This window comes from Hyla sarda, chromosome 2 (assembly GCF_029499605.1).
Source record: "Hyla sarda isolate aHylSar1 chromosome 2, aHylSar1.hap1, whole genome shotgun sequence".
NCBI lineage: Eukaryota > Metazoa > Chordata > Amphibia > Anura > Hylidae > Hyla > Hyla sarda.
Window position 1 is genome coordinate 489,682,741 of NC_079190.1, and position 21,259 is coordinate 489,703,999.

The 21,259-nt window shown below is 43.0% G+C and overlaps 1 protein-coding gene across 1 annotated transcript in view; it reads left to right on the forward strand.

Moving 5' to 3' along the window:
- The window catches only part of MORC3 (MORC family CW-type zinc finger 3), a 77,069-nt gene extending 60,289 nt beyond the window's left edge, over positions 1-16,780 (forward strand). The window contains 2 exon segments of the mRNA XM_056559609.1: positions 4,103-4,230; positions 16,116-16,780. Of these exon segments, the coding sequence (XP_056415584.1) occupies positions 4,103-4,230; positions 16,116-16,275 (288 nt within the window). The 3' untranslated portion in view covers positions 16,276-16,780.
- Positions 16,781-21,259: the final 4,479 nt, after the last annotated feature.

Consider the following 21,259-nt stretch of genomic DNA (forward strand, 5'->3'; position numbering starts at 1 on the left):
GCAACCGCATACGTTTTTTTTTAACATGGACGTCAATGGGAAACACACATGTATATGGTTCCATACGGGAAAAACGTATACGTTTTTACTTTGCACATGCGCATTTAAATCCTAAAGTCCCCACCCAAGACCCCTCCCATTAAAAATGGACAAAATTTTCAAAAACGTATGTTTTTTTTTTTTCTATAAAAACTGACGGAACTGTGTGCACTTTTAAAAACAGTATACTGTTTAAAAAACGCATACGGTTTACTTTTTTCCATACTGTTCCATCTGTTTTTTTGCCATACGGTTTTCTTTAGAAAAACGGATTGAAAACAGTATGGCAAAAACGTAGTGTGAACCCAGCCTTACACTGTTACTGTAGTATTGACGTTTTATGTTATTTTACACTATGCAGTCATACACAGCATTTACATGGTACATTGGTTCTTGCCTTTCATATCGGTCATACGTCCATGACCTTTACTGTAAGTAGAAAGGTTCACATACAGAAGTTGAGGTCAGTATATGCATACTCGTGTTAGGTACATATTATGTATATGTCAGTTATCACACTACACTATTATAGCCGGCACCCCACGCAGGCGTTAGAATTTTGACATCACGCATATGTTTACACTGGGTTACCATGTCCGTTAGTCTCAGCAGAAATCCTGTCTATTTGTTACTACAGCCGATGTGCCTCTCTTAGCAATAATAGCATTTGTACCACACATCACAAATGCTATTAAGGCTGGGTCCACACTACGTTTTGTCCCATACGGGAGCGCATACGGCAGGGGGGAGCTAAAAGCTCGCGCTCCCGTACCGTATGCGCTCCTGTATGTCATTCATTTCAATGAGCCGGCCGGAGTGAAACGTTCGGTCCGGTCGGCTCATTTTTGCGCCGTATGCGCTTTTACAACCGGACCTAAAACCGTGGTTGACCACAGTTTTAGGTCCGGTTGTAAAAGCGCATACGGCGCAAAAATGAGCCGACCGGACCGAACGTTTCACTCCGGTCGGCTCATTGAAATGAATGACATACGGGAGCGCATACGGTAACATACGGGAGCGCGAGCTTTTAGGTCCCCCTTGCTGTATGCGCTCCCATATGGGACAAAACGTAGTGTGGACCCAGCCTTAGTCAGTCTTACGCATTTTCTAGCATTTGAATCAGCGAGGCATGCTATGCTACATCTACCTTGCAACCTTTTCCAAGGGTATGCACTACCCTAGTAGTTAACATCATATCCATGTCTACAGGGGTACGATCTGGGTACTTACTGTTATTGACACATTTTCAAAGAAAAAACATTGTGACACATAAGCAGTTGTATACCCGTCATACTTGCCATGTCTGCAGGGGGATGCATTGCATAGTAGTTGTTACGGACAAGTCTTCAGAGCAACAAGATCAGGACACCTAGGCGGTTGTATGCCTTCCACGTTTGCAAGTACGATGGTTACCCAAAGACCTGCCACGTCTGCCGTCTCAATGGTTACGCAAACACCTGCCACTTCTGCAGTCTCGATGATTACACAAAGACCTGTCATGTCTACAGGCACAGTGGGTAGGCAAAGACCTGTCACGTCTACAGTCACGATGGTTACACAAAGACCTGTCACGTCTACAGTCACGATGGTTACACAAAGACCTGTCACGTCTATAGGCACGTTGATTACCCAAAGGCCTGTCACGTCTACAGGCACGTTGGTTATGAAAGGTTCGGTAACCCACAGCGGGACATCACTCCCGAGACCAGTTGGTTGGCAGTTCAGAGTATGGCTGATGGTGCAGTCCGGTTAGTCTTCAGGTAAGTTGCTTACTCGAGCCTAGTTTTGTTTACAGGCGATGTGGAGACCATTTTCAAGGTCTGTCAGGTGGTTTGGTTACTTTTGTGTGATTTTGTTTTTGGCCCCTTATTGGCAGGGACTTGGATAGCTTTGTGGGACCTGACAGGCATCTATCCCTCTACCATAATGTCACAGGTGGATATATTTAGCTAGTATGCCAGCCTGGTCCTGATTTGGTACTGGCTTGTTCTTACAGAATGAGCTTAGTGGCCATAGATTCTCAGTACTGGGTACAGCCTATTTTGATAACTAGTTGGCAGATTCTACTCTGTCTTAAAGGAGAACTCCAGACCATAAAAATTGTCCCCCATAGTGCCGGCAGTAAAAAAAAATAAAGATGCACATACCTTCCTCCGCTCCCCCGGGGCCTCCGGTAACCGGCTTCGGTCTCCGCCGCAATCCACTTCCTGGTTGCCGGTGGTCGGATGAATCAGCCAATCACCAGCCGCAGCACAGTCCGACTCGGCCGGCGTTAGGCTGAGCGGCAGTGTGACGTTTTCAGCCCGGCTGCAGGTGCCGGTGTAGTGAATAATTTTGTGTCCTGAAGCGTTCTCGCACTGCCGCTCAGCCTATAGCCGGCCGAGTTGGACTGCGCTGCGGCTGGTGATTGGCTGATTCATCCGACCACCGGCAACCAGGAAGTGGATTGCGGCGGAGACCGGAGCCGGTTACCAGAGGCCCCGGGGGAGCGGAGGAAGGTATGTACATCTTTATTTTTTTTACTGCCGGCACTATGGGGGACAATTTTTATGGTCAGGAGTTCTCCTTTAAGTTAGGGTGTGAGTTAGTGTTGGGATGGTCAGTGTAGTTAGGGTGCTGTATTGTTTATGACGTTTATGCCTTCTGCTATTTACCCCTCAAGGTTACTTTTTGCCCACTAAAGACGTGCCTTCAGACACGGTTATGGGCACAGATCTGACTGTTTTTAAGGTTAATGTTTTCCATTGTATGTATGTAACGTTTGTAACCACGAGTGTGTAGCCCCAAGCACAAGTGTTGAGCCTATCAGGCTGTATTTGTGTGAGGGGCGGAACTATTTCTGGCGGGGCATAAAGGTGTTGGGAGTGGGGGGCATAGATATAAAACGCCCCCTGCCCGTACTGGCGGGCGTACGTCACGTTTTTGCTAATCCCTCCCTATTTTTATTTATTTTATTACATTCATTTACTGCAGGGTATGCCCACTAAAAGTGTGCCCTCGGACACTATTATGGGCACAGATCTGAGCGCTTTTGTTAAGGTTAATGTTTTCCATTCAGGTATGTATGTAACGTTTGTAACCACGAGCACTAGTGTGTGTGTGTGTGTGTAATATATATATTTATATATATATATATATATATATATATATATATATATATATATATATATATATATATATATATATATATTTATATTTATTTTATATATATATTTTATTTATATAATATTTTATTTATATAATATTTTATTTTTTTATATATATATATATATATATATATATATATATATATATATATATATATATATATATATATATAATATATATTCTCTATCTCTACATTATATAAAAAGTTCTTAAGGACAGTCCTGGTGGTATAGAGCAGGGTTAAAGGGGTTATCCAGGAAAAATGTTTTTATATATCAACTGGCTCCTGAAAGTTAAATAGATTTATAAATTACTTCTATTTAAAAATCTTAATCCTTTCAGTACTTATGAGCTGCTGAAGTTGAGTTGTTCTTTACTAAGTGCTCTCTGATGACACGTGTCTCGGTAACTGTCCAGAGTAGAAGCAAATCCCCATAGCAAACCTCGTCTACTCTGTGCAGTTCCCGAGACGAGCAGAGATGTCAGCAGAGAGCACTGTTGCCAGACAGAAAAGAACAACTCAACTTCAGCAGCTGATAATTATTGGAAGGATTAAGATTTTTTAAATAGAAGTAATTTACAAATCTTTAACTTTCTGGAGCCAGTTGATATAAGGGCACAGTATGATTTAATTTACAATATCCCTGGTGGTCTAGGGCACAGTATGATTTAATTTACAACATCCCTGGTGGTCTAGGGCAGCTACTCCCTAGGCACCTGGTCTGTATACACCTGTTTATTCATCTGAATAGGCACCTTAATACAGATGACCTTTAAAGTTAGTGACCGTCACCTGATATGTTCCAGCTCTGTACTGAAACAAACGTAGCAACACAGTCTTTTAAGTGTCATATTGTAGCTATCAAATTGCCCTGGTACATTGCATTAACCCCTTCTTCTTACATTGATCTTCCAGATTGAGCAGATAAAGCTGGAGAAGCAGAAGCTGGAGGACCAGAATGACCAACTCCGGAGGGAATTACAGAAACTAAAGGAAGCGGCCAATGGGCATGACGCCTCCACCAGTGCGCTTGACCAGGAAAGGTATAGTAGTGACTGTTCTAATTGAAAGCTGTCTGTCTGGCATGGTCCTTCGCTACAGGTTGTGTTTTGCAGCTTTGTCCCAGGAGGTTTTCCTGTGAACATAAAAAGCATTAGTCGCTATTAGAGATGAGCGAACTTACAATAAATTCGATTCGTCGCAAATATCTCGGCTCGGCAGTTGATTACTTATCCTGCATAAATTAGTTCAGCTTTCAGGTGCTCCCGTGGGCCGGAAAAGGTGGATACAGTCCTAGGAGACTCTTTCCTAAGACTGTATCCACCTTTTCCAGCCCACCGGAGCACCGGAAAGCTGAACTAATTTATGCAGGAAAAGTCATCAACTGCCGAGCCGAGAAGTTCGTGACGAATCGAATTTACTGTAAGTTCGCTCATCTCTAGTCGCTATCTTCTTGGACGCAGTCTTTTCCATGTTTTTATTCATCCTGCATGCCCTAGGGCAGTGTTTCCCTAACCAGTGTGCCTCCAGCTGTTACAAAACTACAACTTCCAGCATTCCTGGACAGCCGAAGGCTGTCCAGGCATGCTGGAAGTTGTAGTTTTGCAATAGCTGGAGGCACACTGGTTGGGAAACACTGCACTAGTGTCTGTTGCCCAAACTGCTACACTTCCAGCACTATGCTAAAAACTACTGGGACGGAGTCAGCAATGCACACTCACAGTAGGAGAAACTCCTAATTTTGACAGGAGTCCCTGCTTCTGTGTTAAAGGGGTATTCCAGGAAAACCCTTTTTCTTTTATATCAACTGGCTCCAGAAAGTTAAACAGATTTGTAAATTACTTCTATTAAAAAATCTTAATCCTTCCAATAATTATCAGCTGCTGAAGTTGAGTTGTTCTTTTCTGTCTGGCAACAGTGCTCTCTGCTGACACCTCTGTCTGTCTCGGGAACTGCACAGAGTAGAAGAGGTTTGCTATGGGGATTTGCTTCTACTCTGGACAGTTCCCGAGACAGGTGTCATCAGAGAGCACTTAGACAGAAAAGAACAACTGAACTTTAGCAGCTCATAAGTACTGAAAGGATTAAGATTTTTTAATAGAAGTAATTTACAAATCTGTTTAACTTTCTGGAGCCAGTTGATATATAACCCCTTTAAGTAGTTTCCCATTTGGCTAAAGGAAATATGTACAGGAGCGTAGATTCCTAGGTTTTGACAGGAGTCCCTGCTCTGGTCTGTATGTATTGCTGGCTGTAGCTGAGCCAGCAATACACACAGCACACGGGCAGGGACAACTGTCAAAGCTAGGACCCGCCGTGTAAGTACTTACCATGAACTTATAGTAAACAAAGTACAGGATCAGGGACTCTTAACTTTGACAAGAGTCTCTGCTCCTGTGTGTGTGCATTACTTGCTCAGCCCCAGAAATTATTTTTTCGACATTCACCTTGTGGTCAAACTTACCGTACATGTTATTTTAATACTTTAGGTCAGCCTGATTATACCAATACCAATTTTGTTAAGTATGTTTTACTAAATACTACTTTTTAACTTTTTAATTTTTGAAAAATAATTCCTGATTCCTATAACATATTATTTTTCCGTATACTGGGCTGTATGATGTCTCATTTTTTGGGTTGTAATCTGCTATTTTTATAAGTGCCATTTTGGTATTGATCGGACTTTTTGAGCACTTAATTTTTTCTGGGTTATGATGTTATAAACATAAAATTCTGTGATTTGATATTTTTTTTTACGTTAAAGCCATTGACCATACAGGATATATATTTATATTTAATAGTTCGGACAATGACGCACGTGCTACTACCAAATACGATTATTTTTACATATTTTTAGCCCTTTGGCTACCTCTACAGTGGATCGCCCCTCCCACGATTGCACTGCGGCGGGGGGGGGGGGGGGGGGGGTATCCACTGGACCACCAGGGATTGTTATAAGATCCCCTTAGACACCACTGTCAACTTTGACAGCGGCGATCTAAAGGGTTAATAGCCGCCTGCAGTGAAGGCTGCATGCCGGGCTATTATCGACTGCCCCAGGCTACTGAAATCAGCCGTGGGCCGCCGGGTATGGAGTGGGCTTGAGTCGTGAGCCCGCTCTATACACCCTGAGCGCCGGTGTGAGATGCAGACTTGCGTCCCATGTCTGCATCTGCTCCTCCTGTCAGTCTGCACCTCACACCAGCATTATAAAAATAAAGGGGGAAGTCGGTCCGGCCCTGCTTAGTGATACAGGGCTAAATGCATGAAAAATTCACCTGCCCGGCGCCCAGAACTACATGTTCCTGCCGTCGGGCGATAAGATTTCCACATCCCTGTTAACCCATTCCTGAAAAATCAGGTACATATATGTGGTGATTAGGGATGACTTCCCGCATCATCACGTACATGTAACCTTATGGAAATAAATGGTCAACTTCCGGCGCCATGCTGTAAGGACGCATGGCACTTCGGCTCCGCTCCTGCTAGCTCTACAAAAACCTTATTACCCCCATCCCGCACCCTTCACTGGGCTCTACCTGGTTACATGGCTGTGGGACCTCTTTATGGAGAGGTACCTGCTCAGAATGGGTCACCGCAATCGTTACAAAAGCCAGGGGTTCTGGCCCCAGGCATGCTGTGGAGGCGGACAATATGGTGGACTCTCCGGCCTCCAGCCACACTCACACTCCCTCTCCAGCGCACTCTACACGAGCCTTGTCGGAAGGAGTAGATGACCGGGACTCGTTCCCAATTGACTACGAACGTCTGGCAAATTTTTAACCCTCATAGACTTGCATTGAGGGGGCGGGGTGTGCCGTCATGAGGGGGCTATGAGGTCACAAGCTCCTGGCTCCAGCGTTTGGAACAGTTTGTTCCAAATGCTGACCACGGAGTAACAGTTTAGGGACGGCCACCCAAAAAAACATTCCCATAATGATGCAGAGCATAGGGTTTGTAGGGGGCACACGTTTTATTTTGCCTATGCTTTGGGTCATCATACTGAGGCAATTTTCCTTTTTTCTAAACTACACTTCATCCATTCCTGGAAAATAAATATAAAAAAACTCCGGTCCGTTCCAAATGTCCACTTCACCCCTATAAAGATCCCTCAGGTGGTGTACTGTCTGTAATGGAGTCACGTGGGGGTTTCTTTTTTCATTTTCCTCTGAATATATGTAACCACCAGGTAATGAAAGGTCATAGCCCTCAAACATAGCTCTGAGTCTTGAGCCCTGTTATGTGCCCACACAGTAGGTTACATCCACATATGGGGTATTTTTTTTACTCTAGAGAAATTGAGCTAAACCTTTTTGGGGCTTTTTCTCCTATTGGCCCTTGTGAATTAGCAACATTTTGTGTTAACACAAGCATTTAAATGAAAAAAAAATTTATTTTATTTTTTTATTTTACTGGCCACTGTTCCAAAAACCTGTGTGGTGTAAATACTCACTGTGCCCCTTGTTACGTTCCTTGAGGGGGTGTAGTTTCAAACTTTTTTAATTTTTTTAGATTTTAGGTCTAGAACTCTGCCACTGCAGGGCAAATCACCACCTTTGGCCTAAAAAGTGCTCGATGCTGTTTCACTCCTTAGCCCTGTTGTGCACCCGCACAGCACTTTACATCTACATACGTGGTATTTCCTTACTCTTATGAAATTGGGCTACAAATTTTTGGGGGCTTTTTTTCCTATAATCCCTATTTAAAAATTTAAAAAAATTGGTCTAACACTAGCAATTCAGTGTTAAAAATCAGATTTAAAAATGTAACGGCCCACTATTGAGAAAAAAAAACTGAGTAGTAAATACTCGCTGTACCCCTTGTTACATTCCTTGAGGGGTGTAGTTTCAAAAAGGATGGCAAAGATAGAGGGGATCCGCTGTTCTGCCACCATGGGGGCTATGTAAATGCACATGGCCCCCAACTACAATTCCAGCCAAATTCTCTCTCCAAAAGTCCACTAGTGCTCCTTCTGTTCTGAGACCTGTAGTGCGCCAGCAGACCACTTTTTTGTCATATGAGGTATTTCCTTTATGGGGACAAGTTGTTGTACAAATTTAGTGGAATTTTTCCTTGTAAAAATGAACAGTTTGGGGTAACACCACAATTTTAGTGTTAAAAATCAAATTTTTCATATTTATCCGCCCACTGTTCCAAAAACATGTGAGGTGTAAGTAACGCTTATTACATTCCTTAAGTGGTGTAGTTTCCATAAAGGTGTCACTTGGGGGGGGGGGGGGGGGGGGGGGGGGGCCTTCCGCTGTTCTGGCTACACAGGAGCTTTGTAAACCCACATGGCCTCCAACTTCAATTCCTGCCAAATTCTCTCTCCAAAAGCCCTCTAGCGCTCCTTCTTTTCTGAGACCTGTAGTGCGCCAGCAGACCACTTTTTGTCCACATATGGGGTATTTCCTTAATCAGGAGACATTGGGCTACAAATTTTGGGGAACTTTTTCTCCTTTTACCCCTTGTAAAAATAAAAGAAATGGGGCTACCAAGAACATGTGAGTGTTAAAAATGGAGATTAGGATTTTTTTCCTCCACTTTGCTGCTATTCCTGTGAAACACCTAAAGGGTTAACAACGGTTCTAAATTTCATTTTGAAAACTTTGAGGGGTGAAGTTTATAAAATGGGATAATTTTTGTGGCATTTCTCACAGAAAGGCCCCTCAAATCCACTTAAAACTGAACTGGTCGGGGGGGCGTGGCTAGTGCCGGACATGAGCGGTCGCTCCCGCTCCTACGCCTGTAGCTGGATAAATCCTGCTGATATTTCGGCCCGCTTTCTACTCTGGACCCGACCTTAGTGCCCAAGGATGTCTCCCAAACAGGATCCTTCTCGGAACAAGGGTGGCGCGGCTGCTGAGAAACTCAGTGAGTTTGCACGAGTCCCGGCCCAAGATGGCGCCCGCGCCTCACACATACCCACGAGGCTGCACCCTGCTTCCTCTCCTCGCAGCCCTGAGTCATCGGCGGTCGGAGAGCCTGTACCAGAGCTGACCCTGAGTGAGGTATCTGCACAGCTACTGGCTGCCATAACCTCCTGCCAGACGACTCTCACGGGCAAGATTGAGGAGGTAAAGATTGATGTGGGACTACTCCGGCAGGATATGCAGGCCCTGCGAGAGAGGGTTACTAACACTGAGGGGAACATTTCTGCCATTGAAGATACCCTGGCCCCAGGTCCTACCTCTATTTCTGATCTAACCTCTCAACTTGAACTGTGCAGGCAGAAAAATGATGATTTGGAAAATAGACTGAGGAGGAATAATATTCGTATTATTGGTATGCCACAAAGATCTGAGGGCTCGGTGCCCGGGGCTTTTGTGGAGTGATGGCTTAAGGAAATTTTTCCTGATGCTTCCTACTCAGTTGCTTTTACTGTGGAGAGGGCGCACTGTGTCCCTGCTAAGCCTCCTCCTCCAGGGGCCCCTCCACGGCCCTTGCTTGCCAGAATATTTAATTGCAATGACCGGGACTTTATTCTTCGTTTAGCCAGGAGGGCTCCTGACATAACCTATGACAACGCCAAGATTTCTATTTTCCCCGATTTTTCGGCGGACCTCCAACGACGCAGGGCTACATTTGTGGAGGTCAAACACAAGTTGAGACCTGGGAGTCGTTCACTCTATGGCATACCCTGCATGTCTCAGGGTTGTGGATGGTGATCGTGCAATATTTTTCACGGATCCTGGGGAAGCTGCTGAATGGGCCAGACGCCGCAGAGGATCTCCTAGACGCTGAATCTCCCTTTTGTTGCTCCGTGTTTGAATCTGGACCTGGACACTCTTTCTCCGGGACTGAGGAGTCTTATTTCTCCACCTTGCCGGGGCTATGTCTTCTTCCCCCTGCAGTTTGCTAGTCTTTTTCATTTTCTCCTGTGGCTTCCCCTTTAAATGTTCTTTTTCTCTTCCCTGCACTTCTTCCCCCCCCCTTTTTTTTGTGTTTTTCTGTTCTCTTGCCCCTCCTTTTTCCCTTCCCCTCCCTCCTATACTCTGTTTATTTTTTGTTTTTCCTCCTTTGATTGTATCTTACAGTATTGAGAGCTGCTGCATACTCCAGGACTGACATCCTATGGTTTTCCTTTCCCCTTGTTTGATATGGTGGGGGCCGGAGGGTCAGTGGGCCTTCATTTCATGGACCTTACACAGGCTTCCCCCACATGGCCTAGAGCCACTATGTTGATGCTGATTCTACCGTATACACTGTTGGACTCTGTTTTCTGTTTGTTTTGATTATGTTTGTTCTTTGCTCCTTTGATTGTGTTGGTGCTCTATTGCACTTACTGTTAGTGAGACATACTTTATTCTATGTTTTCAGGTACAAGCGCTCTTCTATTTGCTCCATATTCTTTGGCCTCCTCCTCCTGCGTGCCCATGTTTCTATTCTATATGTATGGCTAACATAAGGTTTCTCACTTGGAATGTCAGGGGATTGGGGACTCCGAAAAAGAGAGCCCTGGTCTTCTCGCATTTACGGGGTCATAACCCCCATATTATATACCTCCAAGAAACCCATATGGTTCCTGATAATTTGAGTATTTTTAATAAGTCATGGGTTCAGTGGGCGGGCCACTCTTGCTATTCCACATACTCAAGGGGTGTTTCTCTGCTGGTACATAGATCATTCAGGTGGGAGGTGGACCAGGTCCGTGTGGACCCGGCGGGAAAATATGTTTTTGTGCACGCATTTATTAACAATACCCCGTTCGTCCTGATTGGTGTGTATATTCCCCCCCCCCCCCCCCCCCTGCTACACTGGAGGTGCTGCATTTGGCGGCTATGTTTGCTGCATACTTCCCCCATGCCCGAGTGTTATGCTTGGGTGATTTTAATATTGCCCCTGACCCTCTTATGGACCGTTTCCATGCAGCGCCTCCATTGTCCAGGCCACATACTCCTACTCCTTTAGCCGCCTCCTTGCTAGAGGTGGGCTGGTTGGATGTTTTTAGATGCAGGTTTCCCCGTCTAATCCAATATTCCTGTTACTCTATTGGTAGTAATGCCCTGTCACGGATAGATTTGGCCTGTTGTAACTCCTTATTTTACACCCTGGCGCAAAATGTGTCTTTTGGACCACGTGCCATTTCTGACCACTCCCCTTTGGTAGTGGATATCGCGATGTCCCAGGAGACTGGTGCTCGGAGGTGGAAGGTGCATCCTTTTTGGTTGCAGCTTTTAGGCCCTCAGGACAGAATACCTGATCAGCTACAGACATTATTTGCTGTGCATCATCCGGTATCTGATGCTTTATTGTTATGGGAGACTCTCAAGGCCTACCTGAGAGGCTGTTTGAAATCCTCTATTTCTTATATTAAAAGGGAGTCGTCTATCAGGGAGGCCAAGCTGGTGCGCTCGTGTATGGAACTGGAGGCCTCCTATATAGCGGACCCTACTGAATTGAATAAGCATGCATGGCTCTCCACTGGCAGGCAATACATGCTTCACCTCAATGAAAAGAACAACCGTAAATTGTTTTTCACTAAACAATTCTATTTTGAACACTGAAACCAATCTAGCAAGTTACTGGCTCATCTGGTTAATCAAAACCGGGCCGCGCCCCCTATTCTTAAAATTGCTTCTGAGTCAGGCCAATTGTTCGTGTCTAACGAGCTTATAGCTCAGCGGTTTGAGCAATATTACGCCTCTCTGTATACATCTCGGGTGACATACTCAGATGCTGACCTCATCTCCTATTTAAACGCTATACAGTTCCCTGCGCTATCCCTGTTGGACGCTCCCATTACAGCGGATGAGATTTCGGAGGCTTTGTCTGACATGCAGAGGGGTAAGGTGCCTGGGCCTGATGGCCTCCCTGTGGAGGTGTTTGTTAAATATGCTGAGCTGCTGGAGGCCCCTTTGAAAGCTATGTACGACTCAGCATATGATGTGGTCACCTCCCTCCCTCTTTGTATGATGCTCACATAGTGGTTTTGCTTAAGCCTGATAAAGATCCCTCCCTGTGTAGTTCATATCGGCCCATTTTCCTGGTCAATGTTGACTATAAAATACTGACGAAAATTCTTGCCAATCGATTGAACTGGGTTGAATTGAACTCGATTGAATGTCCATTGTCCATAAGGACCAATCAGGTTTCCTGCTCAGTAAATCTACCTCTGAAAACATCAGATGTGTGCAGGTAGCTATTCAATTGGGGGTGGCACTGCAGGAAGATTGGGCCTTGGCCTCATTAGATGCGGCCAAGGCGTTCAATTCGGTGGAGTGGGGATATTTGGGAGCAGTTCTGGGCCGCTTCGGTTTTGGCCCAGGAATTAGTCGTTGGGTGTCTATTTTATATTCTTCCCCTACTGCCCGTTTGATGATGAATGGTTTGGCTCCTTTGTTTTGGGTAGGGGCACACGTCAGGGGTGTCCCCTGTAGCCGCTATTGTTCGCGGTGGCAGTGGCGCCCCTGGCTCTCCTCCTTAGACAGGACCCAGCATATCGGGGCATAGAGGTGTTTGTCTCGTCCCCTTGAGACCCTTCCTGTTGCTATAGCTGTCATTAATAGATTTGGAGACTTTTCAGGCCTCAGGATTAATTGGTCCAAATCAGCGTATCTGCCTATACTCCCTCATACTGGGTCGCCTGTTTTTTGTGGCTTACCTGTAGTGTCTTCCTTTAAATACTTAGGTATTGTGATGCACCGGGAACACGGTATGGACCTATCTGTCAATGTTTTGTCTAGCCTCTCTTATTTTAGGGATAAGTTTAGGGTTTGGGGAGCACTCATTTGACGGTCCCTGGTAGGATCAATTTAGTTAAGATGATTGATCTGCCTAAACTCCTTTATTTGTTAAAACACTCCTCCAACCCGGTCCCGGTCTCCTTTTTTAAGTCCCTTACTTCATTACTGATGCCCGTTATTTGGGGTTCGGGTAGGTCTAAATTGAACATAACTACTTTACAGCAACCTAAGGATATGGGAGGAGCTGTACTTCCTGACTTTAAGTGTTATTATCTGGCGGGACAGCTCCGATATATTAGGCATTAGCTTGTATATGATCCACCTTCCTAATTCAGAACACCATCTGGCTCATTATCTGGGTTTTACCTCCTTGAGGGCGTTTTTGGAGGGTTCCCCTCCCCGTGCTCGTAGATTGCTTCCCTTGCATAAACTAGCTTTGCAAGTGTGGCGACAATCGCAGTCAACTGTTTCCTATTCCGACATTAAGGCCGATCTCCCTTTAAGGCATAATCCCCACTTTACGCACTTGACTGATGCCGTAGACCCCCCTTTCTGGACTGCACACGGGGTTACTAGACTGGGTGACATGTATAGAGAGGATACTCTTAAGACCTTTTCTCAGGTACAGCAAGACTTTCAGGTACCTCGCACTGCATTCTATAAGTATCTTCAAATCTGCCACGCACTGAATGCACAGTTTCCATCCCGTTTCTGACTATCCACTTATAGGTGTTCTACGATCGCAAGGCCCGAGGGGTTTGATCTCTATTCTTTACACCCACCTCACTAGGACTAAAATTGCCAAACTTAGTGACACTGCTGAGGAGTATTGGAGGGAGCATATTCCCTCTTTGACTGCGGAGGACTGGACGGAGGTGCTGTCCTCACATCTCTCTGTATCTCCAGCTGCCAATAATAAGCTTATTCAGCTGTATATACTTCATCATTGTTACCTTACTCCGGTAAGATTATGTAGAATGGGGCATGTACCCTCTGGTGACTGCCATAGGTGCCATGCCCCGGATGCAGACTTTTGGCATATGTTGTGGCAGTGTCCCTTCCTTCAATCGTTTTGGCAAGAGTTTATCAGTTTTTTTTATCCTCCCTTATCTCTATTCCGGTACCCTTGGAGCCCCTGGTTTGCCTCGTTGGAGTGTTACCAGAGGAGTCCTGGCAGCATCATGTGAGAATATTCCTTCGTGAGGTGCTGTTCCTTGCTAGGAAAGCCACTGCCTTGCGGTGGATGGCTCCTAGACCCCCCATCTCTTAAACAATGGAAGAACCTGGTTAACAACATTATCCCCTATAAACAGTTGGTCTATAAGCATAGAAACTGCCCTGAAAAGTTTAATAAGGTGTGGGGCCTTTGGTGTGGATCCCCTCTTGCCCGTTATTCTCCCTCGGCATTTACATCTATGATGACCTCTGGTTCCTTTGGCTCCCCCTTTTAAATACTGTACCTTCGCTCTAAGTATCTCATAATAACTTTATGCCATACTACTTACCTGGTCACGCTGGCCGGTTGGTTATTACAGAATTCTTGCCTGATGTTTTTGATTACTCATTTGATTGCTATCCCATGTGCAGTCAAGTATATTGCTATGATACAGTGCTCGAGAAGGAGTATGTTCCGATTATTGTATATAAGTTTGTATTGTTTGGTATGCTTTATCCACTGACGTTTTCTTTTGTCTGCTACACACTCTGATGTTCCATTTGGATGCCATTGTACTATATTGTCGTATGTGGACCAATCCTGCTACTGTGCTGTTTATGTAAATTTTCCAATAAAACGAGTTTAAAAATCGGGAACATTTCTGCTATACTTTGAAGCCCTCTGATGTCTCCAAAAAGTTAAAAACATGTCAATTTTATGATGCCCACATGAAGTAGACATATTGTATATGTGAATCAATATATAATTTATTTGGGATATCCATTTTCCTTACAAGCAGAGAGTTTCAAAATGAGAAAAATGCTAATTTTTCAAAATTTTCATGAAATTTTAGAATTTTTCACCAAGAAATGATGCAAGTACTGTATCGACAAAAATTTACCACTAACATAAAGTAGAATGTCATGAAAAACAATCTCGGAATCAAATTCATTAGTAAAAGCATAAGTTATTAATGCTAAAAAAGTGACAGTGGTCGGATTTGCAAAAAATGGCCGGGTCCTTAAAGGAGTACTCTGGTGCAGAGTATTCCTGCTCCGTCCTGCCCGGGCTGCAATAAAAATATGAAAATAAACCATCTCTCACCTTCCTGGGTTCCCGCGGAGCGCCACTACAGCTGATCAGTCCTCCGGTCCATCCTCTTCATACTTCCGGGTGTAACGAAGCGTCACATGGCCCTCAGCCTATTACCGACCGAGGCAGAACATCGCGGCGGCCGGCGATAGGCTGAGCGCCATGTGACGCTTCGTTACACGGAAGTATGAAGTATGAAGAGAATGGACCAGAGGACCGATCAGCTGTAGTGGCGCTCCGCGGGAACCCAGGAAGGTGAGTGATGGTTTATTTTCATTTTTTTTTGCAGCCCTGGCAGGACAGAGCAGGAACACTCTGCACCAGAGTACTCCTTTAAGGTTAAAATGGGCTTTGTCCCCAAGGGGTTAAATAACAACAAATAATAAAAAAATAAAATAAAAATAATAATTATAAACAAGATTTGTTATGATCATTATATCTTTTATATTAAGGAAAATGTACTATTAAATAACAAATAAATAAAAATAATTAAAAAATTAAATAATGCATAATGAATTTATTACCTTATTTTGTAATAATTTAAAGAATTAATGCTAATAATTAATAAATTAAAAAATTATAAAATGTATTTTTATTAATACTTTTTTTATAATACATGTATTATAATGTTTCTAATTTAATAGCATTTAATTTATTCATTTATCTTATTAAAAAAATAAGGCAATTATTAATTCATTATGAAATGTATATCTCTAGACATAATGAATTAATAATTACCAATTTGTTTTATAATAAATTAATGAATTAATAAATGTAATGCTAATTAGTAAATAAAAAATAACTTGTATTATAATGAATGTTCTAATTTTATTTATTAGCATTTAATGTATTAATTCCTTATTTAATTTATTATTAAAAATTATTATTCACTTATTATGTAAAATATTTGTTTTTATTTACATTTTTTCTTTATTTTTTCCCCTTTTAATTGCATAGACTCCTTTTTACATGTTTTACACTTCTCTCTTTACAGGATCAAATTACGGACTCTGAGAATTCACGTCGCCCAGTTACTCACCACGTTGATGCCAGAGCTGGATTTGGAGCAGGTGGACTACGATGTGGACGTAGTGGATGAGATTTTAGTCCAAGTGCTGGAGCAGGCAGAGAAACAAGCCAATGGCCACGAATAACGAAAGCGCGCAAATCTGAGAACGTTTGATCCAAAACTTTTATTTAAGTCTTGCGATGAATCATGTGGCTTCTGACCGCTGCTCAGAACCGGAATCTCCGGCGCTCCTGGACTCCTTGCGGCAGATGGCTCTCTGGATACTGCATATAATGTTCTGTCCTTTTTTTTGATTTTTGATTTTATTTTTATTTTTTTTCAAGAGAAGATTTATACACAAGGTGGATACCTCAATTTTATACAGATTTTACTAAATATATAATAACCGGCTGTATTTTTCATACGTAAAAAAAATTGCCAAATGAAGCTACAGTGAATGATAATATTTTAGGATACCGTTGTAACATTGGTGTTTTGTAAAGATGGAGACTTAAGTCTACATTTTTTTTTTTTTGTTTTTTTATATGGGAGAGGTTGGTGTCAAGTTTTGATCATGTAGTTGTGTAAGTATAACTCCCAGTATCCCTTTTTAGGCAGAAGCAGTGTGGGGAAATGCATATAGATTTTTTTTAAATAACACTCTTTTTGCTTTTAGATTTGGTGACTGTCCCTTTAAGAGCAGTGTTTCCCATCCAGAGTGCCTCCAGATGTTGCAAAACTACAACTCCCAGCATGGCCGGACAGCCTTTGGCTGTCCGGGCATGCTGGGAGTTGGAGTTTTGCAACAGCTGGAGGCACCCTGGATAGGAAACACTGCTTTTAAAGGGACAGTCACCAAATGATTAAATTATTGAATAACCACTGGACATATTGGCATCTGAGATCTTCCTCAATCATCACATGGGATAATGTTTGCTTGGCCAACAGCTATCTTCCCTTATCCCTCCATACATGTGAACATTCTCCCTGGTTGAGCATTCATATGTTCTGAATGGAGAAAGGAGGGGCAACCCGCTGCCAGACTCCTGTGCGAAAATTTAAATCACCGACCACTGAAAAAAGTTGACCATGCCACACTATATGGAAGTTGTGTTTGTGAATAGGTCTAGGTGATTTGCACAAAGTTAGCAACTTATAGTTTTTTAACCCATTGCGCAAAATTTTGACAATTTACTGCCCCCCAAAAAATAGATAAATAAAAAATCCCCCTAGAGTCTATTGCTAACAAGCAGCCAATAAAATACTGTGAAAGGCTTGACTATGTAATTCAGTGTTTCCCAGTCAGGGTGCCTCCAGTTGTTGCAAAACTACATCTTCCAGCATTCCCGGACAGCATTTGCTGGGAGTTGTAGTTTTGCAACAGCTGGAGTTAGCCTGTTGGAAAAAACCGCAGACAGCAATGCACTTCCGTGCAGATTCAGTCTAGTGAATGGAGTCTCTGGTACAGAATTCTCAGTTCTTGGTTGTATCAATTTCCAGCAGCTGTGTCCTCCACTGTCTTAACTTGGGCAGATGTTGATAGATATAGATAGAGATAGACAGACAGAGATATATAGATATATATCTATATATCTCTCTCTGTCTGTCTCTATCCATCTATCTATATCTATAAACATCTGCCAAAGTTAAGACAGTGGAGGACACAGCTGCTGGAAATTTATTTTTGAAGAATTTGAAGTATATATTATACAGCGCATATTTCTTTTCTGTATGTATATAAAGATACATGGATTAATTCTAATAAGCCGGCTCCTAACTATGCAAATATGTTAATAATAGTAATATGTATTTATTGCTGTAAATGGACTGATGGGATGTGATCACAGTAAATTCCTTTTTGGTATTGGTCTTCCTAGCAAGTTTTAGGTGTAAGGCTTTGTTCACACCACGTTTTTGAAATACAGTTCCCGTATCAGGTTTTTGATGAAAAACAAATTCCTCAAAATCGGACTAAACTCCATCAAAAAGTGTGTACAAATTTTAATCCGTATACGGTCCGGTTGCATCCGTGTAAGAAAAAAAAAAATTGTATACGTTCTTAACTTTTCATTACATTATGAGTAAAGTTTGATTGAAATTCTAAGAAAAAAAATAAACTTATGGTGACAACTGTATGGAACCGTACGCACGTCCGGTTCCCATTGACTCCAATGTTAAAAAAAAAAAAAAAAAAAATTTCAATACGGTTTTTCACCCAGACCAAAAACCGTGGTAGGCTATGGTTTTGGGTACAGGGGGAAAAAACTGACAAAACCGTACAGGATGCAAAACGGACACAACCTGATGCATCTTTTGGCATACGGTTTTCAATACAGTTTTCAATACAGTTCCGTACGGTTTTGACATAGAAAACTTATAAGGGAACTGTATTTCAAATACGTGGTGTGAACCCAGCCGAAGAAGGAAATTGTGATACAGGTTCTTCAAAACTACTACTCCCAGCATGCCCGGACAGCCGTTGGCTGTCCGGGCATGCTGGGAGTTGTAGTTTTGCAACAGCTGGAGGGAAACCGTTTGTAGACCACTGCTCTAGAATATAGTACTGTATATACTGCCATCTCTGGTCATCTTCTTTTACATGGAAGGCTTCATCTGTAGAGTGGAGTGACCGCCATTCATAAAGCAGCCCTAAATAACTAGGTGCACGGTCTATGTAAAGCAGGTCAAGATAGTCTGCGCCTCAGTGTTATTCCTTCCCTTTCAGTATTTGGAAGATGGTCTTTTAAAGGTGTCATATGAGAGAAGAAAACAGGCTCTGCTTACCGGTATTTGTATAGAACAGCACCACCCATATCTATGGCTGTGTACGGTATTGCAGCTCAGAAAAGGGATGGAAAGCAGTCATGTCGGAGTGCAGAAATCTGCCCCTAGGGCAGGTATAGGCAACCTTCGGCACTGCAGATGTTTTGGACTCCATCTCCCATAATGCTTTACAGCCAAAATACTGCCAAAGCATCATGGGAGATGTAGTCCTAAGCATCTGCAGTGCTTGTAGGTTGCCTGTACCTGCCCTATGGCTATGTTAACATGGAATTTACTGCACGTTAACATCGATTGGGATTCCACTGTTCCATTCACACACACCGGAATTTCCGCGACTGAGATTCCACTGTGGAAATTCCGGATTCTACTAAATATTAAGACTTGTCTTTAAATTTTGCGGACTTCCGTTTAGAGCCCCATTAAAGTTTAAAGGGAACTCCGCTGCTAGATATCTTATCACCTACCCAAATTATAGGGGATAAGATATCTGATCACGGGGGTCCCACTGATGGGCCGGGTTCTTGCGCCAGTGGTCGTGATGTCAAGTCCTAACACCCCCCACCCTTGCCAAGCCACGCCTCCTCTATTCATGTCTATGGTAGGGGGTGTGTCTGTATTGGGAAAGCAGGAAAATTCTTCTGGAATACTGCTGTAATTTCGGCAGTCTGCTTTTTGCTTGCTGAATAGCAGAGATTCTGTCATGTGAACATAGCCTATGGCTCCCTACAGCTGAATGTATTTAAAGGGGTACTCCGCTGCTCAGCGTTTGGAACAAACTGTTCCGAACGCTGAAGCCGGCGCCGGGTACTCGTGACGTCATAGCCCTGCCCTAACATGACATCATGCCCCGCCCCCTCAATGCAAGTCTATGGGAGGGGCGTGACAGCCGTCACACCCCTTCCCATAGACTTGCATTGAGGGGGCGGGATGTGATGTCATGAGGGGGGCGGGGCTATGACGTCACAAGCTCCCAGCTCCAGCGTATGGAACAGTTTGTTTCAAACGCTGAGCAGCAGAGTACCCCTTTAATGAGCATTTTAATGAGCATCGGCATTACAGGTTCAAGACCCGGCCTGACCACGTTTTAGGTCGGGTCATCAGACCGGGACGGGAGAATGCTCATTAAAAAGGTACTCTGCCCCAGCGCTCGGAACATTTTGTTCCGAACGTTGGGTGAGGGTCTTGAGGTCATGGCCATGCCCCTTTTTGAAGTCACGTCACGCCCCCTCAATGCAAGTCTATAGCAGGGGGCGTGGCAAATGTTCCGAACGCTGGAGCAGTGGAGTACCCCTTTAAATTTGCTAATCTGTGAGGAGTATAATGCTCCATTCACATGGTTGAATGTCCAAATGGAAAATTTCCATGTGGCCGTTCTGCTAGCAGGACAAGCCGACGCTGGGACTGCTGGGAAATGCGTCGTCTCCATAGACGGCAATGCGTTTTCGAGCTGATTCTGCAGCAGGAATGAACACACTTTATTCTGCTGAATCCCATTAAAAAAAATTCTGATTCCGCTCAAATATTCCACCGTGTGAATCACTATTGGGGGACGTTTATCAAAGAAATGTTGTAGTTTGTTGGTTTTTTTTTTTCCTTTTAAAATTGTTGCAAAAAAGTCGCATGTGCGACTACTCTCATTTTTGTGTGACTTTTTGATTGTGCAGTGCCCTAAGCAAAAGAAAAAAAAACAAATATTGATTACCACAACAAAACGGGATTTTTGACTTGCAGTGGTCAGAGATTTATCAAGTGCGAAAAGTCAAAAAAAAAGTCGCATCCTAGGAAAAAAAACTACAAAATTTACTCAGACATGGAGCAGAAAAAGCCACTACTGAAGTTATGTTAAAAAAAAAATATATATATATATATATATATATATATATATATATATATATATATATATATAAAATAAAAAAAATAAAAAATTGCTTACCTGAAAGAAATTTATCAACAGGCTGAAAGCATTTGATGATAAGTCGCACTTAAGCAAAAAAATTGTAAGAAAAAAAAAACTAAAAAAAGGAATACATAGCAAACTATGATAAATGACCCCCCATTCTGTCTACTATTTCAGTTTTATCCCTATCTAAATAAAATAAAATTGAGATGCAATACCACACGCCGCCTAAGAAGAAAAGTGACGCTGTTTCCTGCAGAAAGCAGCCACTTTTTTATTTTTTTTTGTGCCTCATCTCACAGAACACCTCTACACCTGCCCCATGTTATCTTATTAAAATAAAAATATATTTTCCTAATTTCCTGCAGACTGGAGAAGGACCCGGCTCTCGGTGTGATCCGCTAATAATAATAATAATAATTTTAGTCTTGTACATATGTTTAACATT